This window comes from Heterocephalus glaber, unplaced genomic scaffold (genome assembly GCF_053883595.1).
Source record: "Heterocephalus glaber isolate CG9 unplaced genomic scaffold, H.glaber_assembly_v1.0 deba00001688, whole genome shotgun sequence".
In the NCBI taxonomy this organism is placed as follows: domain Eukaryota; kingdom Metazoa; phylum Chordata; class Mammalia; order Rodentia; family Bathyergidae; genus Heterocephalus; species Heterocephalus glaber.
In genome coordinates this window covers 133,242-151,153 of record NW_028258413.1, presented here as the reverse complement: position 1 = coordinate 151,153, position 17,912 = coordinate 133,242, and the positions used below count along the sequence as shown (strand labels likewise).

The 17,912-nt window shown below is 37.1% G+C and overlaps 1 protein-coding gene across 44 annotated transcripts in view; it reads left to right on the top strand.

Annotated features, from left to right (window-relative positions):
- Positions 1 to 17,912, top strand: part of Ank2 (ankyrin 2) — a 567,339-nt gene that overhangs the window by 488,912 nt on the left and 60,515 nt on the right. For 25 of the 44 annotated variants that reach the window (XM_087198843.1, XM_087198849.1, XM_087198848.1 and 22 more), the window contains 5 exons: positions 1,729 to 1,801; positions 3,718 to 3,771; positions 8,746 to 8,890; positions 15,176 to 15,278; positions 16,160 to 16,263. In XM_087198843.1, the coding sequence (XP_087054969.1) occupies positions 1,729 to 1,801; positions 3,718 to 3,771; positions 8,746 to 8,890; positions 15,176 to 15,278; positions 16,160 to 16,263 (479 nt within the window). Of the gene's footprint in view, positions 1 to 1,728; positions 1,802 to 3,717; positions 3,772 to 8,745; positions 8,891 to 10,960; positions 10,973 to 15,175; positions 15,279 to 16,159; positions 16,264 to 17,912 lie in introns of all 44 variants that reach the window. The other 19 variants (XM_087198839.1, XM_021246599.2, XM_087198828.1 and 16 more) reach the window with 5 other exon arrangements.

Sequence of the window (17,912 nt, the reverse complement as noted above, 5' to 3'; positions counted from 1 at the left end):
AGAACATTGTCCTTCTAGTCTAAAGAATTTAATTCTGGGAATGTGATTTGGGTGTGAGTTACTCTGACCAAGGCTTCAGGCAGACTCACTTATCAAAACAAGCTGATTTGGGGGTTAACTCTGCACCTGCTTTGGCATAATCAATATTACAGCCCCCTGCACATTAGGTATTGTGAGTGTTTTGATATGCATGTACATTGTGGAATGACCAAATCACACTAATTAATGTAATACATCCACCCCTCACGCACTCCGTGTGTGTGTACATGTGTGTGGTGAGAACACTGAGAGACTGCTTTCAGCAGTTTATTACTGTTACAGTAACCACGTGGCACAGTGGTCTCTTGAGCTTGACCCTCCTGCCTCAGTGAACTTCTGTAACCTCTGAGTACCATCTCCTCAGTCCTCCTCGGCCCACTCAGCCCCTGGTGTCCACCATTCTCTCATCTATGAATTGGACTTTTTTGGCTTCTGTATATTAATGAGGTGATGTAGTGTTTGTCTTTCTGTGTCTGGCTTATTTCTTCTTTTTAAAAACTCATAGCGGTATCTGGAGATCAGCATGACTGGCATGAAGTGGGCCCTCACCATGTTTCCATGAGTGGACGAGTGAATAAAAAGTGCAGAGGTCTCTCATGTTTAAGATGAATTTGACTTTGGAATTACAATAAAATAAGCTATGCCAGGTCATACTTATGGATTGCTAGCATATGCCAATACTGTTATTGGAGTATACTATTTCATTAATCTTCAAAACTATTTTATGAAGTATTACTTTTTTTTTTCTCTGTGATACTAGGGATCGAGACTTTAGCCTCTACACTGAGCTACATCCCATCCCACTTTTAAAATTTTTAATTTTGAGATAAGTTCTCGCTAAGTTGGTAAGTTAGGTAAGTCCTCATAGCTGATGTGTAATGAAGCTAGAATTTGAACCAGGTACCAGACCAGACACTGCAAAACCCTGGTCTCCTAACCTTATGCTGCACATCAGGAATGAAGGCAATGGATAAAGGCAATCGATTTCCTCCCATTGGCTGTCTAACCCAAGTAGAGAGATGTTGCATTTTCTGTCCATGTGATTTATGTGGCTCATATTGATTACAGCTTCTTTTCCAATGGCTTTGCTTTTTTTTTTTTTTTTTTCAGTACCGGGGATCGAACTCAGGTCCTTGAGCTTGCGGGGCAGGTGGCGAAAACACTGAGCTAAATCCCCGGCCCCTCAGTGGCTTTGCTTTTAATAAATTGTATATATTCATTGCTGCTTTTTAAAGCTTTTCTGGAAAAATCACTTAGTTCATCTTAGGGAAGGCTTGAAAACATTAATCTGCTTTCTCAATGTGACTATTATCAATGCCATTGCTAAAGAATATATTTTTCGAATGGGAACTCAAGGTAATGGTCCTCTTCTTGTATAACTTCATTTGAGTCAAGGATCATTTATCTCCAGGAGAAACAAATGAGTTTTCATGAGAGGGAAAGTTTCTGAACGTGCGTGAGGCTAAGACAGGCTGGTTGGGCCTGGGAGTTTGCTGCTTCTATTGATACAGCCACCATGTGACCCTTTCAATCTTTTGTTTGACTTTGTTTTTAATTTTTATTTATTTTTTGGTACTGGGGATCAAACTCAGGTCTTTGCACTTGCAAGGCAGTCGGTGGAACCCCTGAGCTAAATCCCCGGCCCTTGATTTTGTTTTTAATTGAGCGTTAATGATTTTGTCTTTCCAGACTGTCACGGAGAAACACAAGCTAAATGTTCCCGAGACGATGACTGAGGTTCTTGATGTTTCTGATGAAGAGGGTAAGGTTTGATTCAGTCTTCTGTGACATCCGCAGTGCCATTGCACAAGAGCAAACCATCCTGTTCTCAGGACCAAGCTGCTGCTGTGCATGACAGCACCTCGACATTTAAGTCCCTTCGTTACTTTCATTTCAATATATTTACTTTTGCCATTGTTGTGGGTCACCTCTGATCCTCTTTCTCCTGTTATCTTTAATGTTTCCTAAGTAACAGGACTGGGAAAGGGGGAAGAAACCAGGAACTGGCCATATGCTAAAAGATTTACTTGGTAATAAGATTATTTTTTAATATATGTTTTTATTATGTCCAACAAAGTTTGTTTTTGGTGCTAGGATAAAATCCAAGGCTTCAAGCACACTGAGCAAATGCTCTACCACTCTGGGAAAAATGTTCTACAACTGAGCTGTATCTCTAACTCTTAAAATATTTTTTATTCAAATGCCCTTAAGGCATTAAAATTTTCTTCATCAATGATATTTTAAGAAGTCTCTGATTACTGATTAGCTCTAATGTACAGAATGTATATTAAATCCAGAGGAAAAGAGCCTTATAGAAAGCTTTAAAAATACCATAGTAACAAATGGTACAGATTCAACAGATGAGGTATGATTGAAAAATAGAGTGAATATTGTAATTTTTTTTAAAACAATTCATTACAGCAAAAGACATCTTACCATGAATCCCCCTCAAAATGTTTCCCCTCACTTTGAACACACTCATCCCATAATTGTTGCCACTTTCTGGAGCAGCTCTGGACTCCTCTTGTGACTGCCTTTAGTTGCACTGTTGTGGCTGCCTCAGTGTCCTGAATCGATTCAAATCATTTACTTTCATGCTCATTTTGACTTTGGGAAAGAGCCAGAAGTTGCATGCCAACCCTGCAAACAGGGTGGAAGAGAACACATGGTAATATTTTATGAACCTAGCTTTTCCTTGGATGGCATGAGGCAGCAGTAGTGACTGAATATTTGATAGCATTACAAAAAGACACTCGTGAAAGAGGAATCCAGAACTGCTCCAGAGAGTGGAGAGAATGATGGAATAAGTGTGTTCGAGGCCAGGAGGAGTATTGAGAATGATTAGTGGCAATGTGTCTTTTACTGTAACATTTTTTTACAATTTAAATATTCACCATGTATTTTGATTACCTCTTATAGGTAAGCAATTCTTTATGTTGGAAAAATGCAGCCTGTAGTTTAAGAGTGGATAAAAAAGAATTGTCTAATTCAGTGATTTTGAAGGTGAAGAAGGCTGCTTTTTTAACTGAGCTACCTGGGCCCAGGTATGAAGCATCACACAAGAGCTAGAGATCAGGCCCTCTACTTCAGCCAGAGTAGTTGACTTTTATTTCATTTATATTTTGAATTTCCATGTGATATTTCACTTGGATAAAAAAATCTGTTACTAAGAAAACGAGAAAGCAGTGTTTAAATGACCAAGTTTTATAGTGTAACTATTAATCAAATGCACACAATTAAAATTAGTGCCATATATATGTATGAAAAATGTGTATGTTTGAAAAATTGTTGCCATAAAAGATGTCACTAGGCCTAATACTAATTGCTTTTATGGAGAAATAGTAAAGGTAATTGTTTTAGGTTCTTTAACATAAAATCCTAAGGTAAACCCTTACATTGAGATGTTCTTATTTAGAACCAATTTGTTATATCACCTATTGGTAATAGGATTGAGTTGTCTCAACTTGTATAAGAGTTTATGATATGAGTAAAGAATGTTAGAACAATGTATTATTTTGAGTAAATGAAAAAGTATTTCCAAAGTCAGCAGTTCCAACTATGTGTTACAATTTTGAGTTCTGTCCTAATATTTGCCAGCTAATGTTCAGCATTCGTGGATGCACACCATATTTGATTTTGTGGAACCATCTTTTTTATCTTCACATGTAATTTGAACAGCCTTTAAACAGTTTGGTGACCACTTTATTGATGGGGAAGTACTTAGCGATTCAGGTACTATTAGAGGAACTTGTTGGAGTGAAGCTTTTGTTTGCTTTTATGTGTTTTTTACCTGCATAGAGACAGCTTGCTTAGTATTTAAATCTATGTGCCTGATACTAATGTGTCTTCTGAAATAGAATGTGTAATATGAGTGGGATTGTATATGTATACATTTGGATTTGTGAATGTGTTAATCTGGAAGTTTAAAGCCATAAATTCTTTATGTTAATGATTTTGCAACTATAATTAAGACTTATTAACATAATTAATTTATCTGATGAACACAGTATCAAAATTTTCCCCAAACTAATATCTTTCTATAGAGTATAAAGTTAGACAAAAAATAATTCTCTGCTAAATTGACACTGAACTACTATGGGCATGTTAATAAGTTACTAAGCTAATAACTAACACTGCCTCAGTTCATATTGTCTTTCTGTGATGAAGACACAGTTTAGATGTCATAAAAAATGTATTAAATTAGAATTGGGCATGATGACACACGTCTGTAGTTCAAGAGACCTTGTCTCTTAAACATACACACACGCACCCACGCACACACTAAGTAGAATGAATATATATATATATATATATATTTGTTATAATTGGTTTTTAAAGATAGTTAGGAAAAGGTAAATTAACCTTTAAAACTATTTAGGGTAAATTTGACATATAGGGGAAAAATGAGTATTATAAAGGTCTCCATATAAGAAGAAGTTTCCAGAATACATGTGGAACCGCTTTAAGGCAAATGTGTTACATTAATATCTAAATTTATAAATCAGCTAAATTAGGGATTAAGTAACTTTAAAATAGCTCTTTATTTACAAAATAACTGTTAAGGAATTCAATTAGCTAACGCATTTAAAGCATTTATTATTGGATTTATAGAAATTTCATTAATATGAAACAGCCTCTCAGAACTTCCTCTCAGACATTTTATTGCATAAAATGAGATCTGGTTATAGCATTATATAACCTTTTAAATTAAAGTTGTTACATGTTAAAAAAATTACTAGTGATAAGAACAGTTGATTGGAAAGGAATACTGACTAGTGATCAAGAATGTCTTTTTTGGTAAGAGAAATTTGACATTTTTAGAAATAGCCCAAACTTAATAACATTTTATTTCTAGTAACCAAGTTGAATAGTTTTTATATAAAGGATATTTTGAGTTGTGCAAATAATTTTTTATGCAAAGAATTAGTACATTGCCAGCCCTGTAATATTTGGTTCAGTTAAAATATTTTCATGGAACCTGCCGTTGTTGTGTGAACGCTGTATAGCCACTGCGTTTGGAAGGGATTAGCCAATTCCTGCTTTCTCTACACCATCTACTATTTTAACCAATGTGCTGAGATGCAAGAGTATTCCAGTAAAATATAGATGTCTTCTCAGGCTGACTGGGTATACATTAAAGCTATCAGTATTATCCTGCCATGAAGCCAATCAACAATTAATCAGTATAACATTACTATGTACAAAGCTCTATAAATGTATGGGGGATGCCTTTGAGAAACATGGATGGGGTGATAACGTATAAAATATTTATTCTTGGGCACTGTGACATCAGTTCTTTGTATCTACTTGGTAAGATCAGGCGATAAGAACCTGGTAGTGTCTCATGGACTTGCTGAAAGTGTAAGACCGAGGGCCTTACCAAACGCTCCGAGGAGCTGACTGCAGCGAAGAACACCCGGGAAGGAACACACCGGACCAGTTGGAAAGTAAAACAGACCTTTATTAGTCTGGCCAGACGGCACTCCCAAAGCAAAGTGCTTAGGGAGGCAACTGGCTCAGAGTCCGAGGCTGTTTTTGTAGGGGGTTGCAGGGGAAGTTAGCAAGCAGAACTTACAGAAAAGAGAAAAAATGTTGATGGTCAAAAGATTTTTGCAGATTGTCTTATAGATAGCTGTGTCTGGAACATCGGTTTCGGACAAACAAGGAGATGGGTAATTCACTTAGGAACTTTATGTTTGTTACAGACTTTATCTTGTGTCCCAGAACTAACAAGCATCTTTAACCATTAACTCACATTCAATCACAATTGGGGCTAGGGGAGTTTTATAATTACAAAGTTATGCAGTCCCACAAAAGATGAGACATTAATAAGAGGGTGACCCAGGTTTTAGGAAGTGGAGAAGGGACAGTGTGAAGATCCCAAGATAGGAAAATACAAGAGTGACACAGGGTGGCAGAATAATCCAGTCATTTGGTTTGATGTGTAAAAAACATGGCATTTAACTGTGAACTGTTTGAATTCTTAGCTGAATAGTCTGGAGGAATTTAAGATTTCAATTAATGATTGAAACAATTAAACCTGCTTTTACAAAGAGTAATCCAGCAGTGGTGCACAGAAAGAATGTATGGGGAAGAAAGTGGAGGGAAACATATCTAAGGGAAGAGAAAGCATTTACTGAATGTCTGCTGTGTCAGGTGCATTGTCTCACTTAATGCCCAAAGTGTCCCTGTGACAGCCACTGTGGACCCACTGCCGGATTTTTTTCAGATGAGGAAACGCGTTTCTAAGGGAAATTCAGATGCAGCAGTCTAAGACAATTAAAATATGGATGTGGAGTTTGGAGAAAGGTCTGCAATGGATGCAGATTTGTGTATAGATAGTATCTAAGGAGTTCCAAAGTCTTAATAATGCATGATACTATGGGACATTGGAAGAAGGGTCAGATGGAAATACCAACATACAAGACATGTGAAGGCTGAGAAGAAACACTCAAAGAGTTAGAGGTATGTCAGAAGAATTAAAGAGACTTGTTTTTTCAAAGAAAAAGTCACCTTTTGGCCCCTGATTGATTATTAAAATTAGCAAACATCTTTAATAGACTCAACTATGAAAGGAAGAGGCATCAGGATGTGAAATAAAGAAGGTCTAATTATTAGGGGAAGAAATTACTGTCTTTCAAAGATGGCAGTAAGGGTGATCTTTTATCTGCGGAAAGGGAAAGACTCCTCAGAGTCTTTGAGAGGGGAGGGAATGGTGCAGACCAAGACCTGGTATACAGGTATTTGAGAGAGGATGGAGGATGAGGCTCTAGTGGCAGGGATGGATTGCAGAAATTTCCTCACCTTTCAAAGGAGTTAAGATCAATAATGTCTTATTTGGGGGTCACATTAAAAACTTGTAAAGCTTTGAGTTGTATGAAGAATTTCCTAGAGGTGAACCAACTTGGGTAAATGTCTTCCCAAACTTTTTTTTAATCTTTGTACTCATTTCTGTAGATTCTACTCTCCATCTCTCATTGCTGATTTTTAATACTGAATAATATGCCTTATACGTAAATGTATGGAGAGAAATTTTGTAGGACACCAGCAACATCAGTTCTCAGACAGATGCCACTCCAGCTAATGACAATATTAAATTAGTATTTGGACATCAATACCAGCACTAGGAATTTTACTTCTTTGGGACATTTCTGAGACTTAATCAAGCCATCATGATGTATACCTAAAGACCACCATAATTGTCTTTAAAATTCTGAAGCCTCACTTTTAATAACAGTGAACATAATAGGTCTGTTAGGTAGCAGTCATCATAACAAAACCATCAAAATGCAAGGAATGAGAGAGAATGCAAAGGTCATTCACTGTCTTGTGAATTCAGTATAATCAGGGGTTTTAAATTTATGCCTTTACTTTCACCAGAGTGGCCAAAATTGATATAGTTGATTTAAAATGTACTTTGCAAATGACTTCCTTTCTGTCTTTTATCAAGATTTTATACACATAAGACAGAAGGCCAGGATCATGTGGTTTGCTTGCATATTCTGCAAGATACAACTACAAGGGTGTACTTTGTTGCTTCAGATTGGAGCTCTTCATTCTGTTCTCTTCCTCTCCCCTCTTTTATTTCCTTAACCATTATAAACTTTCTGCTTCCTACCAAGAAGAAATGACAAGAGGGAAAAATGGGTGGAATAAGAAAATTTGAAATGCAGTCCCTATTGTATTAAGGAGTTTTGAGGAATTTTGAAGAACTGAGAAACAAAAGCTGATTTGAGTTGCCTTTGTTCCCTATGACCATCCAGACGACTAAGAGATTGCATTAAGAACCGGCAGATTAGGTGAATCAAGTTGAAATTTGAAAGCAACTTGACACGGAGGAGGGACTGGACTCTAATTTGGGCAGTACTGGAAATTGGTGTCAGAAATCAAAGCTGAACTATATCAGATTCATGGGGTGGGGCAGTAGCTTGAGGGAAGGATAAAGAGAATGGAAGAATGAGAGCAGACAAGGGCACATTTGGCTTTTAAATAATCTTTTTAGCTTCTTGCTCAAGAGATTCATAATATACAGCCTGTATTATGTGACAAATTCTGCATTCAACCATTTCCAATACTTTTTCACAAGCAGGCATGACTCAGTCTTCCCAACGGATGGTAAAACTCTCTGCAAATAATGTAGGCTTATTCCTAAACCAGACTACACCTGTGTGTTGGTATAGCTACTCTTGGAATTCATCTTAGAATTTTTTTCACTTCATCCTAGTGATCTTTCTTAAACGTGTACATTTGATTAATCTTATAAAATATTGTAATTTCATTTAAAATACCTCATATTTGTCTTAGACTTGTTTAGCATGTTGCCTTTTGCATGAAGAGATTGTTAATGTATAAAACTGTTGAAACTACCCATGGAAGTCGAGTAGCCTACATATTGGACTAATTATTAAGTTAAACAATATAAGCTGCCAACCAACTATCAGGATAAAAATACAACGAATAAAGCAAATTAACAACTGTTAAAAGAAAAACAATTCAGGTGATTATTTCTTTTTGATGTGTATAGAAGATGGACCTGGTTTGGTCTAAGTTCTAGCACTTTGCTGACATCTGTGTGTCCTGTGTCTCCTGGTATGCTGTGTTTCACTGACAACAAGGCTGCTTGCGGATGCATTTCACAATTGAAGCATATTTTGTAGCTGATGCTGCATTCTACAAATAACGTTTTCATCTTCTGATTGTTTCAAGGGGATGACACAATGACCGGTGATGGGGGAGAATACCTTAGACCTGAGGATCTCAAGGAACTGGGCGATGACTCACTACCCAGCAGTCAGTTCCTGGATGGCATGAATTACCTGCGGTACAGCTTGGAGGGAGGACGGAGTGACAGGTATTCATGGAAACCTTATACTCCATGTCTGCCAGAAATATATGCAATGCATTCTTATGATTGTTAAAAAAGAGTAGACACAATTACTGAACACTTAATGAGCACCTCAGCACTCTCAGCAGTTAGCATGTTATCTTATTTAACTGTCTAACAACTTTCAGAAATGCCCACTTTGTAGAACAGGAAACTTAGGCCTGGAGAGATTAAACAACCTAGTAAAATCAAACAACTACTCAAACATAAGTGTATGATAAATAAGAGCTCTCTACCTTGTATGATGTGTGTGATTATCTGCCTTTTTTTTCTCTAGGCAGATTCAAAGGGCTCTTTTGCCTTATGTATGCTTTTTTTTTTCTTTTCTGGTACTAGGGTTCGAACTCGCTTGTGCAGCAGGCGGCGAAACCACTGAGCTAAGTCCCCAGCCCATTCATGCTTTTACTAAGTGATATCTGTGACATTTTTAACCTCCCTTTTTTTATTAGAACCATGATTTCTTTAAACAAAGCTATGTTATGAAGAGTAATTAAAATCAAACAACTTTAAAAGAAAACTTTACCTGTAATTGGCATTTCATTAAAAATTAAAAGAATAAAAAACCTTTGATACAAGAAGTAATCTGGGGAAAATCTGGATGAGCCCGGTTTTTAGCAGATTTGGGGAGGTTTATATACTATTCTAAAGGATCCGTTTAGGTCAAGCATATGCCTATCCAGGTAGTGGAATGTCTGTTGCTATTCAGGACTCTCATATGTATAGTTTTAAAATTGGCTCTACTGTAAACTATTATATGAATGTCCAGTGTTTTTATAATCTAAGAAGTAAATACTTTCAAGAGCCATCAATTTTAAATGGATAATGGATTTTTTTAGAAACAAGCTTTTCTTAGGCTTTTTCTTTGAGCACCAATTACACTCTCCTTTTAAAACAATCCAGTGTGGATATAGCAAGTGCATCTTGGGCCAAGTTTTGTGGTAAGTACAGGGGATGCCAGCATGACACAAATTAGCCTGCTAACTTTATATCCTAGGAGAGTGGTCACAGAGTGGCCACAGGGTGCCACTGGACCCTGAGGCTTGAGCTTCCAGGAGGAGAGAAGGCTCTACCCAGAATGAGTGATAGGTAATGATGGCAAGGAAAGGTGGGGAGGGCATGAGCAGAGGCCCGCAGTACGTATGAGAAGCAGAGGAGGCCAGAGTTGCTGGAGTGAACCTGCAAAGGGGGACAAATCATATTTGCATGGCGGAGGACTCCCACTGTCAGCGAGCCAAAGGATGAGCTTTAGCGGAGAGCTGGTAAAGGGCTAGAGCTCGTAGCATTGACTACCTGAGAGGCAGTTGTTACCAGAGGGCTGGAACCTTGGTGGCAGTCATGGAGAGAAATTCAGCAATGGAAAATTTAAGACATATGTAGGAGATGAAATGATTTGGAGATAGGTTTTATAGGTTGGTTGAAAATGAAGGAGGTTAAGCTGACTCACTGGTCTCAATGGCTAAAGGGTGGCTCTTGGAACCAGGATACAGAAGGCGGAGCCCCTCTGGAGAAGGGAGGACCAGTGTTCCATGTGTTGAGTTTTGACTCATTCGTAAATTTTGACCTTAAAACCTGAAATACTTAAAGGACCTCAAGTTTCAATAGAAGGAAAGGTTTATAGCTTTCCATGTGTTCATAATAATCTGCAAATAGGCATATTACTGTCACTCAAAAACCCTTTATTTTCATTGTGGTCACTTTTATTAAGAAAAAATTTCCTGATTCAGCCCTTTTGCATTTTTTCAAAGTACTCAGTTGAAGGACTTAGAGTATGCCTTATATAAAACAAGGGTAGATGCTTGATGTACTTCTACTTATAAAGGGAACAAGAAACAAATGAGGCATGGCAGGTTCTCTGCTCCATGTGTATATTTCTAGAGTACCAGATTTATACATGACCTCCAAAATACAACTACAGACTGCATCTCCTTTTCGTGATTTTCTTTGTTTTTTAATTTTGCATAAGCAATTCAATATAAGGCCCTCTTTTGGTAACTATTTTTCTTTTCATTATTTCTTTATTTGGTATGCTCTCAATAGTACCATGCCCAGGTAGGTATTACACAGCATGAAGACATGGCCTTCCTGGATACACCCACATTTTCCTGCTCATTGCTGTGTGTGTGTGTATGTGTCTGTGTGTGTCTGTTGGCAGGCTTATATTCTAGAATTATGGATTTATTCTCAAATTAGAATTTTTTTCACTAAATTGAATAACCATTTGAGAGAAAAGAGATGAATCTGTTACTAGAATGAAAATCGGCTACATGAGCAGGCCCAACTTTAACTGTGACAGTTCACCTTGTGGTTGACAAAATAGGAGCCTGGCTTCCCTCACCCTGACCACTCTATGGATAGTTGGAAAAGATAGGAGAAAGGTTCTGATGCCTAAAATGTATGTAGGTGCAGAAGAATAAAAATACAATTTAACGTCCGTTTAGCAAAAACAAAACCAACTTCTGGTCAGTTGGATTTTGTGTCCATTTTATTATTGCTTACTGATTTAAAATGCTGTCAGAATTCAATATAAAATATCAAATAACGATGAACCAGAGAAGCTTCTACATATATTAATACTAACACAATTTTTGGATATTCTTTTGGTCACGAGAGTTTGCAACTCCATATATAAATGCTGCAGTTTACTAGAATAGTAATTATCATAATTTTCAGTGAACTTATACTTTCATACTATCTAGTATAGTTCATAAAGCAATTTTTCCATAATGTAACAAGTATAAATTGAATCCAGAACAGCAGTTGGCACCTAGAGCTGAGAATCCCCTAGCTTACCAAGTGAAAATCGACACTTCTGTGGAGCTGTTGTTCTAAAAGTACTGAAAGGACAAGTGCCCTCGGACTTGATGAAGAAACAGCAGTCCTGTCCCAAAATGTTTCGGGTTTCTAGTTGCTCTTTTTCCTGTGATGCTATGGAATCTACTTGAATGAAATAAAATGGTTAAAATATTCCGACAGAGGAGACATTATTCTTCCTGAGAAAATAATAACCAGCAGAAAGGCCTGGAATAATTCAAGTCCCTTAATGAGCCTCTCTGATTTAAAATAAATTAGAAAATATGAACATTTATTAAAGAACCAGATAGCATTTCAGAAGGCAGTAAACAGTCACCCAAAGTACAATCTACAGAGAAAGACACCTAAACATATATTTCTGACTTACTCATTTTCCCACTCTCTCTGTCCAATTTTTATAACTATGTCTGCATATCCTACTATCTTTCCTTCTCTGCCCCAGTCACCTTTCTGTGGTTGTATATTATTTTGTTTCTTTCTTGACTTTATCCTCCCTCTATATTTCTTCCTGTTGGGGTTTTAGGAAAGACAAAAATATAACACCAGTATCTCTCTACCCCTCCCAGTTCAAAACCAAAAACAGGTACAGTATCAGGTAGATAGATCTCAAAAACCCTGCTTTGCCACTGACACTAATTGTAGAATGCTGCTGTACATTCATAGCCCAATGGGCTCTTTCGTGCCACATTCCTGGAACAGACAGACGTGTCCACCTAGTCATTATTGTTCCTTGAGAGTGGCAAATATGACCTAGTGCCTTCTTTCAAAGTTTAGACATTTACAGTGCTAGCAACCACATCACTAGGTTTATTGGGATATCTTCATTTACTGTTCAGTTTGTTCCCATTCAAGACAAATTTTCATTTACTCTTTGAGACCAGTGTTTCTACTAATCTAGTGCTTCATGTAACAGTCAATTCTACCTTATGACAGAGCCTCCACTTCTTAATAAGTATTTGTGTTTTTTTGTTTGTTTGTTTTGTTTTTGGTACCAGGGATCGAACTTGGGACCTTTTGCTTGCAAAGCAGGCAGCAGAACCACTGAACTAAATCCCCAGCCCCACCACTTCTTATAAGGAGGCATTTCTGGTCATACACCAGAATGCTTTTTGCTTTTTTTATATTGCTAATTCATATATATCAAGCACCTTTAAATGTGTAAAGCCATAATCTCAATCTTTGAATTCTAAAGTTGTGGATAGAGATTATATAATTAAAAACCCAAGCTCAACAGAAACTATGAGATTGGAGGACATGATTGACCTTATAGACAAGCCATACCACCTCAAGGGGTTGGCCCCTCTACTATCTTCCTTTCCTTGGCCAAATTCAAAACAAAATAAAGGAATAAAGAACATTAGAGCTTTTGATCTTGTGCTTCCTGGTACAAACATATCCAAGTGAATCCTTTCTATGTAAAGAAAAAAAAAGATGCATTCCGCCAATTAAGTTTTTGATGAGATTAAAGACCTAATAATTTAACCTCTGTCCCCTGCCTCACATTCAATATGAAGCAAGATTGATCACTATGGGCTGCAGGCTTTTTTTTTTTTGGTACTGGGGATCGAACTTGAGACCTTGCACTTGAGAGGCAGGCACTGGAACCACTGAGCTAAATCCCTGGCCCATGGGCTGCAGCCTTTTGAAGAAGGACAGTATAAAAGGCAGCTGCACAACTAGAAAAACAGCTATAACATAAGTTGCCTGCAATTGCTAGGGCTCCTACCTGTGTTGAGGAAGTCACTAAGGCAATGATGGCGTACCTCTTAGAGACTGAGTGCCAAACTGCAACCCAAAACCCACTCATTTATTATAAACTGCCAATGCTGCAATTAACACTGAATACTGAGGTTTTGGTTTAGAAAAAACAACTCATAAATTAACATTTTTATCTTAAAAGAAAAGCACAATAACATGCATGCCATAGGTTCACCACTGCACTAAAGCATCCAGGCTCCTCTGCCCAGGCTGTGGCAGGACTGAATTACCAAATTACATTTAGATTTCCTTTTATCACAAGCACACAGACTTATGGAGATATAAGTGCCTAGGGTCACATAATCAGCTCCCTCAATTCATGTCATTTATTCTCTAAGATTAAGGTTTGTAGACCTACATGAAAAATAAGACAGAAAAGGCCCTGAGTTACTAGGAATAATCTCTGAAGTGATGATTTCCTCAAGAACAATTGAAATTGGCTATGATGCCTCATAATGTTGATAGTAAAATTAGCTGTGTTTGCAAAATTAAAATAGTACTTACTAATAAACTTGCTATTTAGTCCAGAATTCTATAGGACTTCACTGGCCAAATACCTACCAGCTAAAAGCAAATGAAAGTGCTTCTATCAATATTATGAAAGATTGTGTATCCCCCCTGCCTCCAGGACTGTAGGCTAGTATTTTGAATGCAGATCTTTCAATCTTGGATAAATATATATAAAATATACCCTATCAATCTGTCTCTCATTTGTATGAAATGATTGAGAAGGAATGAAATTGCATTATGCAAAGATCAAGTTTTATCCATTACATAAGAGTATGCAATTCAGAACTTTGAAATTCAGATTTATGAAAAATGTTAAACATTTATTAGGAAGGCCAAAATCCCACTTTGAAGGCAAGCCTCTGTGTTGGTCAGTGTCCACTGGCAGTTTGTCTTTGTGCTGGCGAGTGTGGCTGTGTGCAGGCTGGTGCTTAGAAACCACTTCTTGTGCTGTCGCATCTCATCCCCACAGCAACCAGCACTCTGGTGCTTCACTGAGCACACACAGGACATGCAAAGGGGACAGTGTCCTCCTTTGAAATAGTATCGTCAGAGTCAAACCAGAAACAAACAAGAGGAACTTCCCTTCCTCAGGAAGCATGCCTCTGGCCCCCATCTGTCCCAAGCTGTACCTTCCAGGGGAGCGCCCCAGCACTGAGTCATCCACCACCATCCAGAGAGGAAGAGAAAGAGGCAGGAGGGACAATGGAAAATAATGAGTGAAAAGGAAACCTGCACTTTCATTTTGTGCTTCTCTCTGAGTGCTGTCTTCTTCCCCACTGATATTTTCCTCAGTTGCATAGAGATTAACACTGAACCCAGACTTAAGCCATCGATCCTGGAATTATTTCCTGTGTGAATTTCTTATTTTAGCAGTAAGTAAATGGCACTTGCTGCTTGCACACATTTCTGGGAAGAAAATGAATCAGATTAGGAGTATTACATTTTAACTCCTGGATTCCCTTGTGCCCTGGCCATTGAGTGTCAGGAACCATTCAAAAGAGGTGTGAGCTTAGCTGCTGGACCGGGATGTAGGGCAGCAGGAGCTCTGTGTCCCCTGGAAGTTGCACAGTCGCTAATAGCTCGCTTTTCTCATTCCCCGCTCTGCTCATCATTCACCCTTCCAACCCTCCTCCACTGTTGGTATATGGCCATGGCCTCCTGCCACCCTACCAGCCTCCGGTCCTTCAGTTCTGACAGGTCTCACACCCTGAGCCATACATCCTACCTGAGAGACAGCGCCATGGTGGACGATGCCATTGTCATCCCCAGTCACCAGGTATGTAACTTCTTCCCTTTCAGCTTCTTATACATTTTCTGATGTGGAAAATGTCCTGAGAAAACTTTTAATCTAATAAAGAAATCCTTAATTCAGTGGACAAGTTAGGATAAGAGATTTGAAGGTTTCCTAAAACATGAAAAATGTTCACTAGGTTTTTCAGTGAGAACTTTTTCTAAAATAATATGGTGCTTCTTTTTTTCCAGGTGTACTAAATTCTGTAGAGATTTTATATAAGGATTTTGTATTTTTAAAGTGAATTTCTATTAAAGGAAAAAGAAGATGTATTTATGGTATAAGATAATGGAACAGGTTAAAATTATCTTTCAGTATTTAAAATTGTTAGTTATTAAAAAGGCTTAAAAGATACTCTGGAATGTTTTTATTTTAGGTATGATTTTAAAAATTACTTTTGATAGATTGGATATAAGGAAATAGATGGACACCTACTCTCTTCAAAGACAATTATACTAGAATGATCTTATATTAATGATATAATTTAAAAAGGAATGCAGGCTGGTCATGGTGATGCATGTCTGTAATCCCAGCACTCTGGGAGTCCTGGCAAGCTTGAGCACAGCATGGGCAATTTAGTAAATTAGTGAAACCCTGTATCAAAATAAAAAGTAAAAAGAGGGCTGGGCATGTAGCTTTGTGTGAAAATGAATAAGGTTCAATCCCTGGTATATAGGAATTATGAAAGGAATGAATTATAAAACATTAGTTTGAAATGCTTTAGTCTTATACTTTTTAAGTGAAAAAATTTCTGGGAAATACCACCTTCTTGTGATGGTATTTTTTAGATTGTATTATAGTTTACTTGAACCAAAGTTGTGTTTTGGTTTTTTTTTAAACTTAAATCCAATGTTCTTTGTGTTTAGGTATCAACTCTAGCCAAGGAGGCAGAAAGAAATTCTTATCGTCTCAGCTGGGGCACTGAGAACTTGGACAACGTGGCTCTTTCTTCCAGCCCTATTCATTCAGGGTGAGTAAGTCAATATTATGTATCCAGATCAAGAGGTACAAGGAGATGGGAGTGAAAATAACAGCTTTGTCCTGTAGCTTTAGCTGATGGCTAGTGGAGGTGACCTTCGATCAAACTGGTAAATAATATTGTTTTTTCCAACATGGACTCTATCTACTGAAATAAAATAGCAAAAAGGGTTGAATTCAGCACAGAAACTTGACTATTGTTTTTAAATAACTAGTAGAAATGCATCAGAGAGCTTGCTAACTAACTAGAATCTACTGATGGCCTCCTTAACTGTTCATTTGCCATCCTTAAGACATCTTAAAAAGAGGGGCTGAATCAGATGCTTTCTAGAAAATTTCTATTTGCTAAGATTAACTGGTTTCTTCCCATTTTAATGCATGAAAAATAATATTTGCCAAAGTTGGAATCAAACAAATATGTAAATGAGTTCATATCCTTTTTGAAGTAGTAAATAAAAAGGGAGGTTTGAAGTGAGCTCCTCAGTTGTCTGCTTAGAGTCTTCTTGAAGTCATCCGGAGAGCATGTACCATAAGCAGCTCTGCCTATTTATTAATTCATGAAGCTGTGAGACTGGGACCCATATTTTCAAACACACTTAGGGTTGATCTTAATGTGTGAGAATTCAGTTCTGTATAATATAAATTCCTTAAGGAGTTTTAAATTGTAGCATCATTCCAGTTGTTTTTTTCTTTACATTTTAGTAGTTTCAATAATATAGTGACATCCTAAATATATATATATCACTATATTTTTTTATTTAGTTATTTCTTTTAAAGCCCTACCCATATTTTACCTAACAAAATGGAATACTTTGGTTTTAATTATTATTCCAAACTCTATCCAACTTATGGAAATATTTTGAGTAGTAGTTGACTCTTTCTTCCTTTTGTTTTGATAAAATAGTCTCCTTTTAGGAGAGTTTCCTAGATAATTTAGTTACACTTTTCTTAATCTAATTTTCTACTAAATAAATGCCACAGAACAGTGCCTTCTAGACATGAGCGCCCAAACTGCAATCCAAAACCCATTTATTTATTACAAAGTGCCAACACTGCAATTAAACCTGAATAGTAAGGTTTTAGTTTAAAAAAGAAAACTCATATAGTAACATCTTTTGTCTTACAAGAAAACCAAATAACATATATGCCATAGGTTCGTTACCACTGCCATAGAACATATAATTTAGTTATGTAGTTATTGAAAAGTCATACTATTTTCCTTGTTAAAGAAAGATAATTTTTGATTCAAGAGTTGTTCAGGGAAAATTTTAAAAATAAGCTTCATCCAAATTTACTTACACATTTGAAGTATAAAATGAGATAATTAGGGGCCGGAGATTTAGCTCAGTGGTTCTGCTGCCTGCCTCGCAAGTGCAAGAACCCGGGTTCGAGCCCCCGTACCAAAAAAAAAAAGAGATAATTAAAATCTCACAGTTATGTATTATTAAAACCCATAAGGTTGCAATCTGCTACTACGTTTTTCAACAGTGATAAGTAAGAAGGAAAAGAGTCCTGGACCTGGAAGATTGAAGGAAAATAGATGAGAATCTGGAACTCAAGGAAGTATTTTAATTCCCTAGCCACCTTCTAAAATGAAAGAGATTATTTAGGGTAAATATAATTGACTATTATTAGCTACAT